The sequence below is a fragment of the Cinclus cinclus genome, chromosome 5 (assembly GCF_963662255.1).
Source record: "Cinclus cinclus chromosome 5, bCinCin1.1, whole genome shotgun sequence".
Classification (NCBI taxonomy): Eukaryota; Metazoa; Chordata; class Aves; order Passeriformes; family Cinclidae; genus Cinclus; species Cinclus cinclus.
In genome coordinates, this window is record NC_085050.1 from 47,040,742 (window position 1) to 47,059,171 (window position 18,430).

Here is an 18,430-nt window from a genome sequence, read left to right on the forward strand (position 1 = left end):
CTAGAGGATAAAAATAGCCTGGAGGAGACTGAGGCGAGACCTTGCTGGGGTCTTCAACATCCTCACGAGAGGAAGTGAAGGGGCAGGTATCTTCACTCCTGTGACCAGTAACAGGACTGGAGGAAACAACATGAAGCTGAGTCAGGGAAGATTTAGGTTGGATATTAGGAGAAAAGATTTTCACCCAGGGGGTGGTTGGGCACAAGAACAGGCTCCTTGGGAAAATGGTCACAGCACCAAGCATGACAGAGTCCAAGAAGCTTTTGGACAACGTTCTCAGGCACCTGGTGTGACTCTTGCAGCAGTCTTGTGAAGAGCCAAGAGTTGGACTCAATGATGGTGATGGATCCCTTCCATCTCAGCATATTCTGTGATTCTATTTTCCAGTATCTTTGAACTGCCAGTGTTAATGTTTCTGTTGTTCTGCGCAGAGTAAAGGTGCTGCGTGAGGAAATCATTTTGCAGTGGTTTTTGTCTTGTAAAGGCATGATCTCATATCTGTTTGTGGACACAGAGGAATACCCAGGCCTGATGATGCATCTGTGTGTTATAGACACCTGTGCAGGAGTAGCATATGTTGTCATAGCTTTTCTTACAGTTCAAAACAGTGATAATCTGCCCATCAATATCAAAGTCTCCCATTAAAAACCCAGTTGTGGTTGTGATGGTAGAGCCACATTTGGCAGGCTGTTAATGGTACAGACACTGCAGCTTTAGCTGGGCGAGTTAACTACAATAGGACCCTAAAAATGCCTTGACCCCATAACCAGGCAGTTGCTGCCTCCTGAGAAATGAAGTTTTTGACCTCCTGAGAAGCTCCTTTTGCAGCATTAGATCACCAGTGGAGGCACAGTAGGAACTGAGGACATAAGAACACTGGGCTAGGCTCTCATAGGCTTGGGAGACCAGGGACAGAACTTGGTGTCTGCTGGCGCGAGGGACAATGTGTCTCTTAGGCCTGTTGATTTTTGTTGGTATCCCTTTGAGAGGCAGCATTTTGAAACTTCTGTGTAGTTTTGCGACAGGACCTTAACAGGCAAAACACAAAGTCACCATCTAACAAAGGAGAGGGTTCTGCTCTCCATTGCTGAAACTGTTTCCATGAAACTGATGACATAGATACCTGGTGCAGAGTGACACTGCAGTCTGATTGCTATCAACAAAACTTTTGTTAGGATTAAAAGCAGACAGTACAGTACCTTAATAAGATATATTTTATTTTATTTTATTATTCTTATCTATTAGCTGTCAGTTGTGTTTGATCCCAGCTCTGCATAGACTGTTACAAACCTCTTATACTAGTTCCACCAAGTGTTTGCATGTGATGCAATTGAATCCCACTGCATTATGAAGCAGGAATTAATTTTGCCTGTAAACTTAAACTTTGCTTGTTTGTTATGGGAGTACCCCAGAAGAAAATTCTACACTGAAGCAATGAAAAAACCCTGCAAAACGTCCTGCACTGTTGGCTTTGATGGGCAGCAGACACAGAAGAGGAATGTGGTATATGGGAGGGAGTAGCTCCTGGAGAAGGGCACATTCTTGTCTCTGAGAACCGGTTGCTCCTACTGTTAGTTGTAGGTTAGAGGCAGGTGTCTGCTCACTGTGAATGTGTGAGGTGCTGAGGGATGCTGTCCCACTACATGGCCTGCAAGAGCTACTTAAGATGGTGGCAAATCTCAAAAAAGCCTCCTGCATCCCCACAGTTTCTGCACAGTTCATGCACTGCCTGCAATTTTTATATGGGACTGTTAACAGAAATTGCCCTGAACAGGATTTTTCAAGATGGGTAAAAGGAAGGGTCCAGCCACAAAACAGATTAGTTTGAACATTGCTAATCATTATCAGAAACTGAATGAATGTCAGGAAATGTGTGAATTTATTTTCAGTGGGATTTCTCTGTTTCCATGCTGCTTTGCCACAGAAAATCTAGCTCAGAAATCTAAAAGGATGTGCATCTAATGCCTGCTTCAGTTACGTTAAGCTGAGTATTTGTGCAGCATTGTAGGCTAGGCTGCAGCCCGGGTAGGGAAGACCTGGGAAAGCACATATTCAATTCATGCCTCACGTAGCAAGTGGCTTGTGAACTTCCACAGACTTGAATCCATTGGTTATCAGATGTGGTGGCTTGGCACAGTCCAGAGCATGTTTTCCTGATCTTTCTGAGAGTGTCAGGATAAATGTGCAGAGAGGGAGTGGCAGTGTTCCCACCTCTCTGAACACAGAGTAGGTGTGAAACCCAGGGGACTAAGAAATACTGTATGTGTGTTAAAATCTCTGAAGTAAGGTGAATGAGCCCGGGAATCTGTAGGGAACATGGGAATGCATTTCCTTTACATCGATACATATGCCTGTCAAGTCACATTAGCTGACTGGTTTTGATGCAGTGGTCCTGCTGAACCTATTGGTGGCAAGTTTTAGTGCTGGTCCCATTAAGTACTAGATTATTAGAATCTCTGTTATTACAAGATGATTTTGACTTTAACATCTGCAGACCTTGCTTCACCTTTGGAAGTTGAAATGGGGATGTTTTGTGCTGCAGTCCCAGGAGCTTGTGCTTTGTCATTCCTAATTGCTTTCTCTGGCAACAAAGATGGCAGTGTAGATGGGGTTTCTGTTTGTCTAAGGTGTTTTAATAACTAGCCCTATATATGTCCTCTCTTGCTTGCCAATTATCTGGAGCTGGGATATAATTTATTTATTTCTTCTCTTACCTTCTCTTTCCAAGTTGAAGACAATGGGCAGTTTCTCAGCCTACCTGCATGGTAGACTTTAGGTAACACCTCTGTAACAACTGAGCTTGATCTATAAATGTGCTTGGCTAAATGTCTGATCTGCAATAGTTGCAATAGTTTAGAAGTCAATAAATACATTTTTAACAGCTGCTCTGTGAAAATAGAATGTGTGTACAACCTGCTGTTCTGTCTTGGTTTTAGGACAAATTTGCTCCAGCCAAACTGTTGAAAACAGTTTTATTTTTCTCGAAACAATGTTTTCTCCCTCCCTCAAGTAATAAATAAAAAGTTAATTTCTAGAAAAAAAAAAAGGGAACAAAACCATACATATGTACATCAGCCACACAGGCATCTTGTGTGTTGGACTGGAGGGAAGGACAGAGGTAGGGTGAGAAATAAGGCTCAAAGTGGGCTGCAGATGAGGCATTTTCAAGGCTTGGACCAAAAGCTGCAGGAATATTGCACAGGTGAACAAGACTCAGCACAGGAAAAGGGCTGGTCACGACTTGGAAGAAGCTTGGAAATACTGGATGAGTGACACCTCTGGGCCACCAGAGGTGGTCTGGGACACCTCCATCCTGCAGCTTCTCTTTTCAATTACAGCCCACCCATGTCCCATTCCACTTCTTTTGGAAAAAGAGCAGCAGGACACCATTGGAGAGGAAACTGAACAGAGTAATCAAAAGCAGCCCAGACTGTTGCCCAAATCCCTTCTTTCTCATCTTAAAGCCACAGGAGATTGGACCCAAGCTTTGTAAAAAACAGTGATGCACTGAGGCAAGAAAAGAGGAATTTCAAGACTACATCTCTCCCTCCACACCACTTTCCAACCACAGAGATTGTTCTCCCCCACTGGAATAGGCTCAGCTGATGATTTGGCTGGTGCCCGCCAGCTCCTGCCTCAACTCCCCAGCCACTGGCAGGGCTGAGGTTGAGAACAGGCAGCCCTGTGGCAGCACTCCTGCTCAGCCCAAGGCCCTGCCTGCAGCTCTGCTGAAGCATACCTGGTTCAGGTAAGCAGCACCCACTACACACACAGAGGCCTTTCTGCAAGGGTAAAAGCTGCTGCACAATGAAAACAGGGTGTACTCTGTTGTCAACCTCGATGAGCTGGGGGCAGAATCATGGGGAGAAGGGGAGGTATGAAAAAACAAGACAAAGTAGGGATGGAAACATGAAGACCAGGCACTTGAGGAAACCCAGTATACTATTTTCTTCCTCCCCCAAAGAGCTGGGACAGTGTCAAGGTTTGTGGCTTTTATAACTTTGTACTTTCAAAACATAACAATAAAAAGCAAACAAACCAAGATGAGGTAAGAAATTTCTCTACGAAAAAGATGTTGAGTCCCTGGTGAATGGCAGTGTCCAGCAGTATTGCTTAACATCACAGGGCTCCATGCGCCCCCTGCACGCCTGGCACTACCTGCCTGGCTGGCCTTGGCCCTGAGCTAACAGCTGGGCGATGTGGTGATAGGGCTGTGCAGATAGGGGAGGTTGCTTGGGGTGGCATGGACACCAACAGACACTGGGAAGCTGAAGACAAACTGTGAGGTGGGGGTGGTGGTGGTCTTGCCCCGCTCCCGCAGTGCCCCCGAGGGGCTGACAGCCTCCACTGCGTATGAAGTGGCCAACACCTGTGACTCAAACTGCAGCAGCTGCCCCATGAAGCTGAAGTTGGGGGAGATGATGCTCCGGCGCTGCTTGACAAACTCAAAGGCCTCCTCTAGCTTGACACGCTTCTTCATCATCAGGTATGCCAAGCAGATGGTGGCTGACCGGGAGATGCCAGCCTGGCAGTGCACCAGGACCCGGCCACAGCACTCCTTCACCGAGTCTGGAGGGCAACAGAGGTGAGACATGAGACCCATCCCCTGCCACCATGGCCCAACCCCTCAGCAAGCCTGCAGATGGTGGTTGACCTCCCTCTTACCTGTGTCACCATGGACAACATCTGCATCAGACACTCACCAATGTACTCAATTGCCTCCATGAACCAGGAACTGATGTCAGCTTTGTGGTTATCCTCCACAGGGATACACTTGTACTGGTAGTGCCCCTCAAAGTGGTTGGGGCAGTCTGAGGAGACGTTCAGCAGGGCTGTGATGCCCAGTGCATCAAGCATGTCCCGCCGGGCTGCGTGGTAGGCGCTGCCAAGGTAGAGGAAGGGAAGGATTTCCACAGGCCCACCCTGTTCCAGAGAAAAACAACAGATGACCAGGGTACACTGGCAGGCAGGACACACATCCAGATGTCTTGGAAACATCAAGCTGTGCAGCAACCTGGCACCTGACTGAGGGGCCTCAGAAGAGGGAGCAGAAGCTGCCGTCCCGAAGTGCTAAACCTATTTTAGCCCTTCCTCTCCCTCTCTTCATCCTGTTCAGAAACAGGAACGTGTGGGGTAGCAGGATTTGTGTTTGTTCACTCTTTGGGGCACACAAACACCCTGAGATTACAAGGATCACCATGCTCTCCCATGAGAGGAAAGGAAGCAGGGCTCTGGTTCCCCAAGCCCCAGCAGAGGGAGAGCAGAGAGACTTGCAGGAACAGGTTCCAGTGCTGGAAGGGCAGTCAAAATAGCTAAGCACTGGGCTTTTAGCCATACCTGGTCATGAAAAGGGGTCCCACAGGAGCTGCAGCCCAAATCCAGGGACTCAGTGCTGGTGAGGGGTGACACATTGCTCAGGGACTTGGTTTTTGCACAGAATTCAGGGTACTCTGAGGAGAAGCGCTCGTAGCCCCCTGCAAGAAGAGACACATGCACTAAGTGTTATCCCAGACTGCATTCACAGAACTGCAGAAAGGCACAGCTGGAGATGCCCTTGGCCACTAGATGATGCTAGACTAGCGATGGAGAGTGGCCTCCTGCCCCAGGAGGAGCAGTCAGCCTCTCGGCAGCAAGGGCCTACCACTCCCTTGAAACAAGAGCACAAAGAGCAATGATCTTGGCCATCCAAAGTCTCTGGTCCAGGGTTCAATCCCTTGCTTACTGCCGGCCAAAACCCCAGCCTGAGGCCAAGGTTGCTCTCTGAGACAATGAAAAGAGGATTTATTTCCAGCATACTCAAAGGGGAAAAGCTGCTTCAAGGCCAAAGACTATTCAGTTCTCCCCTTTTACACATAATTTTATCACAAAAGACAGGCAAGGGCTCCCATTCCCAGCTTGACTCTCCAGCTATGAGCTCCCAAAACAACATACCAGGAAAGCTCTGGCTCTGGCCAGGTATAGCCAAACTGACCCACAGCCAAGCTGCCCTCAGAGAGAAGTGCCTCCTGCCTCCCAAGAACACAGGTGCAAGCTGACATGCAAGGACACATGGAGCAGCTTGTTCCTCTGACTTGCTGCCAAGGGGATAAGCACAGGTGATGTCAGGGCTTCATCATGGCAGGTGAAAAAAGAGCAAGCCCCACTGAGTTCCCAGGACAGGGAAACTGCAATGTTGGCTTGCCAATAAACATTTCTGGTGAGTTCCTTCTCTCACTGAAATTAAATCAACAACCCTGACATCCTTGTAGGGCCTGACTTTGAGCCTCAAAATCAGTGAAAATCAAGTATTTTACTATGACCACAGGACTCCAGCTCAATCAAGCCCTGACTCCCAGGATGGTTCCTGAAGACTCAAACCAACTTCAGGACCTATGCCTGCAGATTTCGCTTTACCAGAGAATACAGCAGGACACATTTTTCTTGTCCAGCCTTAGATCTGAAAGTGCCCTGAACAAGGCTGGATATTCAAAACAATGGAATCCCTAGAAATCCCTAGGCAGCTAGAGCCAGATACTTCCAGCACCACAGTGTCCTTTGTGGTTTCCTCTCACTAAAAAAGGAAGGGCTTTAGTACCTTAAAGCAGTGCAGATGCATCACTGCATTTGCAATTTCCCTCCCATGCATCCAGGACAGTTTGCAGAGGCTTAATTTCCCTGGCCTGACATCCTTTTAGTCTTACTGCTTTGATTTGAAAGAGCATCCAAAACCAAGAGCCCTTGTTAGACAACTTCCAGGGATCTGAGCCTAAAATCCCTGGATCTACTACAATGCGCTCCAGTGGTCATCACACAATGAGAGGGTGAAGCTACCCAGCATGATGGGCAGAAACATCTTGGAAAGAATGGTTCTTGGAAAGAAAAAGAGGCTTTTTCAAATGTTTCTCTTCAATGAATCTCATCAGATTCTTTGATCCAGCAGGTCCTGGCAGCACATTCTGGCCCTGCCTGGTGCAGGAGCCAGGCAGAGCAGGTGCCCATAGCCAAGCAACACCCAGCCAGGCTGTTTCACAGGGAACCTGGCAGCATTCTGCCCTGCACAAAACAGATGTGTGATCTTTATCATGACCTGCACCCAACAAGTGTCCACCTCGGGAATGCACAACTCTGGGTTAGTGTAGCACTCATGGAATCAGAGCAAGATTATTTTAGTACCTCTGTGGTAGGCAAGGAAGAAGACTGTGGTGCTGAGACTGAGTCTCTTAGAACTCATTCCTTAAAAGGGCTCCCCTTCCAACCAACCTCCCAGGAGAACCACGGAGGCACCAGAAGTTCTCAGCTGACAAAGGCCACCCTTGAAACGGAGCAGCATTTCCCGCCACGCGTGTGGCTCCAGCACCATGTTGGATCATGGTGAAAGGAGCCTGCTCCTGAGCAAGCCCTTGCCGTGCAGCCACTCCCACAGCAGCACATCCTATGGCATCCTTGGAACAGCTCCTGCTGCTTTTACTGTATCTACTACAACTGAATCTAGTATCTAGTACAACTAGTACAATCTATCTAGCTAGTATCTAGTACAACTGAAGTGCTAGTTTCTCCATCAATCCTCTTAATGGATTTGCTACTCTGCATACACATCCTCAAGCCTGCTGTAAGCAAGCTAAGGAATAAATTGACTCTCAGGCTGTAAACAAAAAAGCCCCACAGAGCTCCTCCAGGAACCCCAGCTAAGCATCCCCCACCCCTACACCATCTCACGGCAATTCTCAGGGCCAGCAGCTCCAAATGTGCACAGCTTCTCATTTAATACACGACAGAGGGGAGAAGCCTTGATCCCTGCTGCAGTAGCAAAAGAAACAGAGAGGTATCCAAGGGTTTTTTCCCCGGTGCAAAGGGACATTGCCGTGACAGCGGGTATTTCACCCTACACAAATACTTTCTCTGCACCGTGGGGCTGGGTATGAACTCAAACAAAGCGTGGGGGGATTTCCCCACAAACGCTCACTTCCCTCAGGTCCCGGACAGGGGAACACGGGGCCCGCTCGATGCCCCTGAGCCGGCTCAGACCGCCCGGGCACCCACGCACGGGGCTGATGGCCACGCTGCCACCGTCCCGGGACCCCGGCTCCGGGGCAGCGCAGCCCCGGTGCGTGCAGCACTCCAGCCCTCCCGCCGGCTCCCAGCTTCTGGCAGGACAGCAGGAGGCGGGAGAAGGGAGCGCCCTGCATGGGGCGCGGCGAGGCCAGACCCCCATTCCCGGGCGGGGACAGCTGTCCGCGGCCAGTTCCCCCTCGTCATTCCCGGTGTCGCGAACAATTACCCCTCACCATTCCCGGTGTCCCAGCCGCCCACTCCCCGCCGGCGGTACCTGCCAGGAGACGGATGTCGGCGCGCGCCGTGTCGCGACGGAGCGCGCGCACCACGAGTGACACGGTGCTGTCTTCGCGCAGGGCCTCCGCGCGCGGGCTGCGTTCGTCGTACACCACGACGGCGGCGTAGAGCCCGGCCCGCAGCCGCGCTCGCACCTCGCCCTCGGCCGGAAGGATCTGCTCCAGGCTCACGGCACCCTTGGCCCGCCGCCGCACGATCGTGTTGCAGCGCACGTTGAGCGCCCCGCGGATGTGCCCGGCGCTGTGAGCCAGGAAGGGACGGCAGTCCAGCACCAGACACCGCGCGGCGTCGCCGGCCGCGGCCTCGTCGCGGCCCACGAGCCGCCGCAGCGCGCTGCTCTCCATCTCGCGCAGCCCCTCGGTGGCCACCATGACGGGGGGGGGGGAGGGGGGAAGCGCCCGCCGCACCCCGCGCTCGCCGCTCGCGCACCCCCACGCGCCGCGCGCAGCCTTTACTACCCGGCGGAGGCCGGCGCGCGCCCGCGCCCCGCCCCGCCCCGCCCCGCCCATTCACTGCGCTCTGGGGACGCATGAATGGAAGGGAGGTGGCGCGCGGGCGCGGCGACGTCACCGCTCGATTCACAAAAAAAAGAAGAAAATCCGTCCCCGCTGCTGGCCGGCCGCGGGTTGTGAATGGGGGAGAGCGGTGGGTCGCGCCGCGCCTTTGTCACCGCGAGGCAGCGCCGTGTCACCCCCGTCGGAATCTCTCCGGGTCACACGCGCTGCGGGGCACACCCGCGTGCACACACGCGTGTGCGCGTACCGTTGGGCACGCGCCCACGTGTACATGCTTCGGGGCACGCGCCCATCTACGCGCACACACAGACACAGGCACACAGACACACACACACTCAAGCATACACAGACTCAGTCACACACACAGGCACATACACACACGCTCAGGCACACAGAGAGACACACACACATACACACACACACAGACACAGGCAAACACACACTCAGGCAGACACGCACACACACACACAGAGGCATATGCACACAGGTTGGGCACATGCTGTGCACATTTTTCTTTCTTTGTCCCTTTGCTACTGTTTTGCTTGGACTGCTTACCACAGCGGGATGCTCTAAAGAGGGCAGGCCCACTGTCAGCTCTGCAGGGTTCCTCTGGGTCCTTCTGACTGCATATCTTTTACGGCCACGCTTCCCCTGTCAGAAGATGGCATCTCATTAGCTGCAGAGTCCTAAAAACACTACTGCACCCTGCCTATGATGCAACTCTGTGGAGGGGGCTCTTCAATTTAATTCCTCATATAGAGGAACTCTATTTTCAACTAAAAGCCTAAGGGAGTAAATGCACAGCCCTGAGGTGTCCCAGGAGGGTCTCTTCATAATCACCACCCAAACACCAAGCAGTCATTTCACCCTAAAGTCCCCTTTTGGACTGCTTTCAAACAGAAACAGTGTCACAAACCACAATGCCAGCAACAGTGCTCAGGGCATTTCCTGCAAATACATGCTGGCCAGTCTCAGGTGAATCTGCATCAGAGACCTGCAAGTGTTCAGCTCTCCCGATGTGGACCTGGATGTGGTAGGTGTAAGGTTAAGGGCCCAATGGTTGTTCAAGCCCATCTGCCTCGTCACTGCTTTTCACAGATGGCAGCACTTGGAGAGGCAGCTTGACTTTCCCTCTTCTGCATGCCTGGGCAAGGCAGAGTAACACCTTGCTGTATGTGCCTACCTGGGAGGAATCCAGCCTACCACACACGTTCAGGACCTACAGCTGGTGACACTGCTGCATCCCACTGCTGCCTCTCCTTTACATTCTGCTCTCTGACCGCTGTTGGATTCTCCCCTCTGCCTGAGTCAGCCTGATCTTTGCACCTGTGGCTTTTGTGGGCCATGTCAACCCTTCTCCAGCCAAGTCGAATCAAATGAGCTGTGGGGGAAACACAGCTGCCATTTGTGTAATACACCCCACTCCAGGAATGCATTAGAGCCTGTTGCCTAATACAACAGGGTGGAAGGCTAATGGTTTCCCATTCCAACCTGCATCAAACACAAGAATAGAAAAAAACTATTTTTGCTGAAGTAAAGCAGACTCTGGGTGGCCAGTGACATACCAGAAACACTTTTTCTTCCTTTAGAGAAAGCTGTCAGAGACAAAATACTCAAACTGAGAATCTTACTACAAACTAATGGAAAATTATGGTCTCATGCCAACAATACTTGAATTCAATTTGGATTAACCTGGTGTCTCCAATGCCTTCTGCACTGTTCAACTGAGCTTTTACACTAAAATAGGAAAATTTTAAAATTTAAAAAATTTTTAAAACCAAGGGCACAAAGTGTATGTCTTTGGAGGCAGGCCTATCATCCTCTCTCGTCTGGCATGTGACTGGGACAAACTGATCTGAGGTGGTAGAGGAGGCAATATTGTCATGGGTGCAAGAAGGGGCATTTGGGCTGATGCCCCTGGATGTTTGCAAGAGTACTGATGGAGGACATTATTTCAGGGTGGAGTGTGGAAGTCTGTGTGTGTATATGCATCTGGTAGAGATTTTCAAGTACTTCCATGTGTCTGAACCCTTTCTCCACTCTTCATCCCCTCCTGCTGCCTATCTAGATGTGGCAGGTTCTTGGCTCTTTCTTCCTGGAAAATAAACTGCACCCAGCCAGGCTGCTGGGAATACCACTGTGCACCCACACTGGGCATTGTCACTGCTGTGCTGCTGGCTGGTCACATCTGGAGCTGGTGCTGTGCTGGGGCTGGTGGCTCACAGACAGTAGAGAAATTGAACCCAAAGGCGGGAGTGCCCAAAATGAACCAAGTCAAGGCCACCCAGCCAGGATACACCACTGGATGAGAAGAGGGATCTCCCTCAATTCCGTTTAGCTCAAGAGGAGATCTAATTCACTTTATTTATGGAGGTATTAAAATGGGAGTCACCAAAAATTGCTTGCAAGACAGAAGCCACAAGTCAAAAGACGCATCACAGTTACATGGAGTGGAGGGGCAGGGCATATGGAAAAGACTGGGGAAAGGGGGTGGGGATTGGAGATGACCACATGGCTCCATGTCCTGACTTTGTAAACCCAGAGGAGTGTGAAAGCTAATATTTCTGTCAAACAGCATCCATATGGTGCAAACTGAAGTATACCCTGCTGGAAAACAAATAACCAAAAGAAAAGAGAGAGCAAGAGACATTAATTTCCTTTGCAACAGAGTCAAAGAATCATCTTTTATAGGGCCCTGGCCAGAAAAGGCAATTGTTGAAAGAGGTTGGAGGGAAATGAATTGTCAAAGGAGGCACATATTTGGATGATTAAATGCCACTATGTACCTTAAATTAAGAAAAATGAATTTATACCTCATCTTACTGTGACAGTAAAACCAAATTAGACTCAGACTGTAAATTTGCCAGCCAGTAGTTATCAATTTGTTTGGCTACCTAAAGGCTTTTTCTGCCCAGAGAAATGCTGAAACATAAGTTCCTCTGGGTGGGAAATTGCTGCTGTGGGCAGCATTAAGTTGCTGAGCATCACGAGCCCTCTGGGCTCCTCCAGGCTTTCCTGGTTCTGCTCCCTTGGCTCCTGGCCCCAGTGTGCACTTGCGGAGTCCTGGTGTGCTGTGTCATGCTGCAGGTCTCAGCTACCTCACAGATGTGCATGCCTCTGTACCACTGGGCAGGAACACTGGCCAGGACTTTGTTGTGCTGGAGTCTTCCCAAGAGCTTCACTCCCTCCATCCTCCTGGTCGCCAGAGCAGCTGTGGATGGACTAAGCACAGAGGTACATCATCATTACTCTTGGCACGTGACAGAAGTTGCAGTATAAAGATGCCATCACCTTTCCCTGGCCGCTCCCAGTGCTTGGCCAAAGGGTTGAGTGGCTTGCCCTCACAGGTGCAGGAAGCCTTTGGCAGAAATGAAAGGCAGAATCAAGGTCTTCACAACTTGCAAGTCTGCACTTACTGACAAAATCCATCCCTTCTGGAGTGCCACGGGGGCATGGTTGCCTTCTGTCCTCTTGCAGCACCTCACGTTTCTCCTTTCATGCAATCTCCCTTCCTCACAACTTTCCAGGCTGAGGAATGCACCCTCCTGTCCACAAAGAGAAGTGCAGCAGTGAAAGAGTTAAAAGATTCATGCTAAAAATTCAGGCTGTCTTTTCCTCTAGGGCATATTTACATATTAATGGAGGGGAATTGTAATGAACCTGTCTAGAGAGGCTAAAGGGGAAATTATGCAAGGTTGGCTGAGAAGGTGGAGAAGGGGAAAATGTTAATTTTCCGTGCTTTCCAACCCCTCAGCTGCAAAACCATGTGACCAGCCCAGGCTCCTGGGCAGTGCCTTGCCTAGCATGGGACACTCCAGGAGTGAATGCAGAACCAGAGGTAGCTATTTGAACCCACTGCATCCCGCCTGCACTGGCTTCTCATAGCTAAGCTTTCACACTGTACCAGATGTTATTTTAAGCCCACGGTCACAACAGCATATTTCAGCAAGCATGTCCCAAATCATCACCTCATCCTCCAAGGCATCCAGAGAAAATGCAGCTCTTTGTGGGCAGTCACAAGGGCAACTCATCCACAGCTAGTTTTCAGCAGACAATCTCTCAGGGCTTTTCAACAACACTGTGTGCTTGGAGCAAGATGCAAGGGAGACAAGGAAGAGGATTTGTCCCAGGCTGGGCTGAAGTGCTTCCCTATCCCATTCCTGCTCCTTCACACCTGGCTGCTTGAACCCTGCCACAATCTTTGTTGCCTCAAGCCCCAAAGCTCTCTGCATGCCAGCCCAAAAGCCTTCGACAGCACATGAAAAATGCCAGGAGCTTTGCCAGGTCTGCTTCCTCTGCTTATTGCTGAGGCTTGTGTGTAATCCCCACTCCAGTGGACTGCCCTACAGATTTTATCTTAAGAAGAACAAATAATCTGTTGCATTTGTCCTCCAATACCAGATAGAGATATAAATCACTGGATAGGAGAGTAATTACTGTGTCTCTGATCTCATTTAGATTGGAAGATGGAAAAAGCAGCCTTTATTCCTGAAAGCAAAGGAGCACTTCTTCAGAACAGTGATGGATACTCCATGTAGCTCAATAGCTACAAATGGTTTATGCCCACACAAAGGAGATGAGGGCAGGACCCACTCAAATTAGCAGAATACAAAGTGGCCTGCAGATTTTCTGCTGCAGATTTGGTCGTTCCCTGCACCACCCCCCCCAACCCCCCTCTTTTTGCCGCTGCTTCATCTCTGCTTGTAAAAGTCAGTGCAGCTCCAGTTACTTCGGGTAAGAAACATGAGGTCTAATCCCGCATGGCCGGTGAATGGGAGCGGGATTTTAAGATCAGTGGTTTCTGCTAAGGGAGGGTTGTTGTGCAACAGGCCTAAACGCTGCCTGCAGAAACAGGGAGCCTTCCAAAATCCCGGGCTGTTTCTTTTTGACCTGCCTGGTTTAGGCAGGAAGTGTGGGGGACATCAACTGCAGACTTTGGAGGTTTGCTGCTGATGGGACTCCTGAGGACTGGATGGTAGGTAAGGGCATGTAAAATCGATGCACCCATCACTCATCGCCATCACTCATCGCTCTAAAGGAATTAGGAGCCCAGTATTCCCACAGGTGTGGCAGACTTGCTCCTCAATATCACCCCTTGATAGCACCAGGACCCAAAGACCGGTCCTGATTTGGGTCCTGGCAGGTGCAAAGCCAGCCTGGCTGCCCTGGGCACAGCATCTTCCAGCACATGGTTCAGACTGGGTGGTGGTTGGTTGGATGCAGGGTAATTGCTGAATGTTTCTGCAGCCTTGGTGCACCAGGGTAAACCACACTGGGAAGCTTCTTCCTGACATGAGAATCTGCATGGACTATGTTTAACATTTTGTCATTTTTTTATACAAATGTGGTACTATGCCTGCTCTCAGACCCCATCGGCACCCTCTGCCCATCCCCTTCCATCTCCTACCTTCCACAAAACCCCTGAGACTTTCCTCATTCCAGGTGTCAGGATACACATAGTCTGTGGTCATGAAAGGAGATGTATGTGAGGTGGATAAAATAGGCACATGGGTCCCTTAATCCCAGAATTTTAAGTGCCATGGGGATTAGTTTTATATCTTCGGCTGCAGGATTTGGGGATGCAGCAGAGCCAGAGAAGTGAATCTATGAAAGCAAGTTGGTATCCTCCTCTCAATTTGCTGTAAGACAAATGCAGTGTGAGGGATCTGCTTTGAGAACTTGATTGAAGCCAGTAAGGAATGTAGCATTTTAACCTTTAACATAGCCAGTGACATTTTGCCTTTAACACATGTTATATCCCCCTATGGCCGTGAAGCCGGGATCACTCCTGAAAACTCTCCATCCTTGGTGCAGTATTTAATCATGGGCATAGAGATCCTAGCAGCTGCCTTCTTTGGGGACATCACTGTTTGCAAGTTGAAAGAGAAATGCCTCACTTGAATTTCCCAGTGTTTGGTTAGGCATCCAGCCTCAGTGATAGGATTGAAGCTGAGCTTTGAATGACGTTTTTTGCAAGGAAGAAAGGGCTGGAGAAGAGACATTTCTCCCTTGGGCTTAAGATCTCATAAATAAGGCAGTGTTATGTAAGTGTGACTATAACCTATTTATACATAGTGTCAGACTCATACACTCAGGCTATGAATGACAAATCTCCCACTAATATTTATGAATGTAGCAGTGGTACCTGTATGAGTTTTGAAACAGCAGTGGAAATGCAGGTTGTTCTGTGCCAGCAGTAACTGAGGCACCCCTCCAAGTTACACCGAGGGAGGGATAACTTGTGTCTGGCACTTCTTTTACAGATACAGAGGGTGCAGTTGGCTTCAGGCAGCTTCCTTGTACCCATTCCTGATCCCAAGGCCCAAGTGGAAGGCACTGCGGAATGGAAACCTGCTATTTTTTCTGGGATAAACCTGGTCTTCTGTCCATCAAGCAGTGGGCTGGGCAGGAGCTGGGCTCCTCAGAGGCTCTTTCAACAGGACTGTGCCCTGTTGTGAGGTGTGGAGATGTTGAGGATTCACCCAAGTGGCACGACATGGGAATTCCAAGTATTGTCTGGCAAGGTCAAACCCACATAAGAGCACCAGCTTGCACGAGGTGTTAAGCAGGGAAACACCTTGCTGCAGGTCCTGTGCATGCTCTGACATTACAGTCAAAAAGTTGAAAGTAAAAGGATAAATTCCTGGAAGTAAAGCACATGGGTGGTTACTAAAAACAGGGAGATTGCTGAGATGGAACTGTTCAGATGCCAGAAGTGTATCTAAACTCCTTCTGGCACACACTTGTGCTATTTCTGTGTATCTGTCCCTCACACTGGTGTTGCTCAGTGTAAAGTCGCTGAGCAGAGGGGTTTGAACCAAAGTGGCCTTGTGTAGGCCAATGCAGCCTTAGCTCTGTGTATCTAACTTTGCTGGCATGGCCTGATGCCTGCCTATGACCAAGACAATGGCAACTGTACATAAAAAAATCAAAGAAATATTTATACCCAGAAATTACTCCTGAGGCATAGAGAGTCATTGCAATTGTGACAAGACAAAACCCCAAATGAGCTTCAAGTTTAAAGACAGACTTTTTCTTCTCCATTGTCTCTCAGTCTGGACTCTGCCTTGAGTGCTGTCTCAGCACAGCAAACAATCACACATGCCTTTCATGGGCCCTTTGCCAGCAGCCAGGGACCTTAGAGACCTGAGCATCACAGCCATCTACAGGAGGTTGTGACAAGAGAAGAAAGTCTGAAATCCCTCTGGGGATTAGTTTTGTTTTTTTTTTTCTTTTTTCTTTTTTTCTGGTTAATCCCCCCTCTCTGTTCCACAGATGATCTCAGCTCCTGCTGCGACCTGATCACACAAATCTGGCAGGGACACATGGCCCTGGCATGTCATGTCCTCCTTGTCCCCTCCCGGAGATGAGACAGCCATAAGGTCAAGTGTGGATGGCCCATCAGGTCAGAAGTGACTGCAGCTGCCATGATTTTTTACTACACACTCCCAGCAGAGCCCTGTGACTGATTCACCTCCTGTCTTGGTGCATCAAGCATTGACTCACAGCCAAAAATACCTTCAGATGATTATGTCCATGAAGGTCTTCATGGACTATGCCCCAGGCATTCCCACTAAACTTTAAAGCTGGGCCTTCTTTGAGAGGTGGAACAGATGGGAGACCTTTACTGGCAATGCTCTGTGCCTCCATAGGAGCTTGAAATGAGGCTGGACAACTGTCCCAGCCTCCTTCAATTCACTTCTTAGTGGTTTCCTGCGCCAGTGTGAAGTCCCTCTTGTTAAAAAAAAAAAAAGAACCTTATCTGTGAAAGGCCTGATCCTGCTGCCTTTGCCTTGGTAGTTCCATTAGGGACAGAGGGAAGCAGCAGAGACCTTGGGCTCTCAGGCTGCTGCAAAACATAGGCTCTCAGGGCTGAAATCAACTTCTGCAGCAGTTGGCATGCAGACAGATAGGCACATGCCACAGCCTTGCTGGCAAGGGTTTATGCCCTTGAAAATCTCTCCCAGAAGTTCACTTTTTCTGCACTCTGCTTTGCCCAGTGCGTTCAATAAAGGGAAAAGAAAACCCCAGCATAAGAGGAAACACTCTGACAGATACTTGCCAGCCCATCACTGACCTGGTAGCTTTCTGAGTAGCTCTTTCAAAGGTCTTAAGCCACTCCAGGAGTGTTGTCAAGCACCAGCAGCAGAAATACAGAAAAAAAAACCAGTAAAGACAGTAATACAACAGCAGGAACAGCAAAAATAATAAAACTATGTGCTCAATAGTAGATGTTCCATCCAGTTCAATAACATGTATGAACATCAAAAGATGTTAATACTCCAGCCATAATAAAGAGATGTAAAAAGTCCAGCCGGATCAATGACCCGGCTGCAAGGGCAGCTAACCTGCTTCAGGCAACCTGGAAACATCATGAACCTGGGCAAGTGAGCCAGTGCTTCCCAGGCAACTCTTCCCATCCTGTGCAATGTGCCTTGGGGGACTTCCTGAGCCAGCACTGGGATCTGTGCCCCTAATAACCCTTAATAGGTATTTCCTCCACGAATAGGCCTGGGTGCTTTTTGATTTCATGTAAATGTTCAGCATCCACAGCATCCTGCAGCGAGGAGTTCCATTACTTCATTATGCCAGAGCCACTTCCTTGGGCTTGCTTTGAACCTGCTACCCCTTTGTTTCACTGCTCCTCTCTATTTCTGTTCTGGAAGAGACAGTCATCTCAAACTCATCTCGTCTCAACTACGGGATCAGAAGAAATGGCATCTTGCTGCCTTATTTGGGGACATAACAGTATTGTACTGAATTACTTAATAAGATCAAAGTGTAATTTTGCCCAGCAGATTGAAAAATATTGCTCTTTTTGCAGGGCAATTCCCTTTGTCACATGAAGGATGACCTTTTTCAGCTCCGCATTTGTAGACTGCTCTTCTCTATCAAGATTTGCTACATAATTGTGTCAGGAGATCATCTTTGGGGCTGACAGAGTAGACTACTGTGCTCTTCTCAGGGGATGAAAATGATTTATGGTAGTAAGGGTTCCCTAGGTTGCTGGTTATTCAACCTCTGTCATTCTGGGCTCTAAGCTCCAGCCCAGTGAGCTCATGGGATGTAAAAATTGTGTCCTGGTTTGAAAGACAGGTGTTTCCTAAGGAAAGCAGAAGCCTCCCTTTGAACTGAAAAATGTGATCCTTCCTTCCTACAGATTATGATGATTTTGAAATTAAAGGAGCTCTCAGGCAAAGATATGGGGGTAGGAATAACAGTTCTTTACTAGTATATCTAACAAGACAAACAAGAACAACAACAGCTATGAAATTAGCCACAAACAGAACAGTAACTCAGTCCCAGTGTTTTGTGGCTGCAGGCACCTTTTCCCTGAGCTGCAGTTCCCGGTGCTGGGGGCGGGCGGGTCCCACAGAGCTGCAGGAGGGCTGGGGGTGATGGCAGAGCTGTCCCTGGGGGAGAGAGAGATGGAGAGAGAGCCCTCCGCTCACGGTGTGGGTCCTGATGCTCAGCAGAGTGCTGGATGGTGGCAGGTGAAAGCGAGGAGGCAGCAGGGCAGGGTCTGACAGCAGTGAGGATGGCTCCCGGAGCTGGGATGGCAGTGATGAGGCAGAGGCAGCGATCGT

The 18,430-nt window shown here is 49.5% G+C and overlaps 1 protein-coding gene across 1 annotated transcript; it reads right to left on the reverse strand.

Annotated features, from left to right (window-relative positions):
- Nucleotides 1–4,183: 4,183 nt before the first annotated feature.
- On the reverse strand, nucleotides 4,184–8,699 carry DUSP4 (dual specificity phosphatase 4). Its single transcript, XM_062493745.1, has 4 exons — nucleotides 8,306–8,699; nucleotides 5,338–5,474; nucleotides 4,704–4,923; nucleotides 4,184–4,569 (listed from the first exon to the last, which is right to left on the reverse strand). The coding sequence occupies exons 1-4, from the start codon at nucleotides 8,697–8,699 to the stop codon at nucleotides 4,184–4,186; spliced, it is 1,137 nt and encodes a 378-aa protein (XP_062349729.1).
- Between the last annotated feature and the right edge of the window lie 9,731 nt (nucleotides 8,700–18,430).

Coding starts and splice junctions, on each gene's coding strand:
- DUSP4 (XM_062493745.1), bottom strand. CDS start 8,699: ATGGTGGCCACCGAGGGGCTGCGCGAGATGGAGAGCAGCGCGCTGCGG. Junction 5,475..8,305: donor CGACATCCGTCTCCTGGCAG/GTACCGCCGGCG, acceptor CTCTTCTTGCAG/GGGGCTACGAGCGCTTCTCC. Junction 4,924..5,337: donor GGACCCCTTTTCATGACCAG/GTATGGCTAAAA, acceptor TCTCTGGAACAG/GGTGGGCCTGTGGAAATCCT.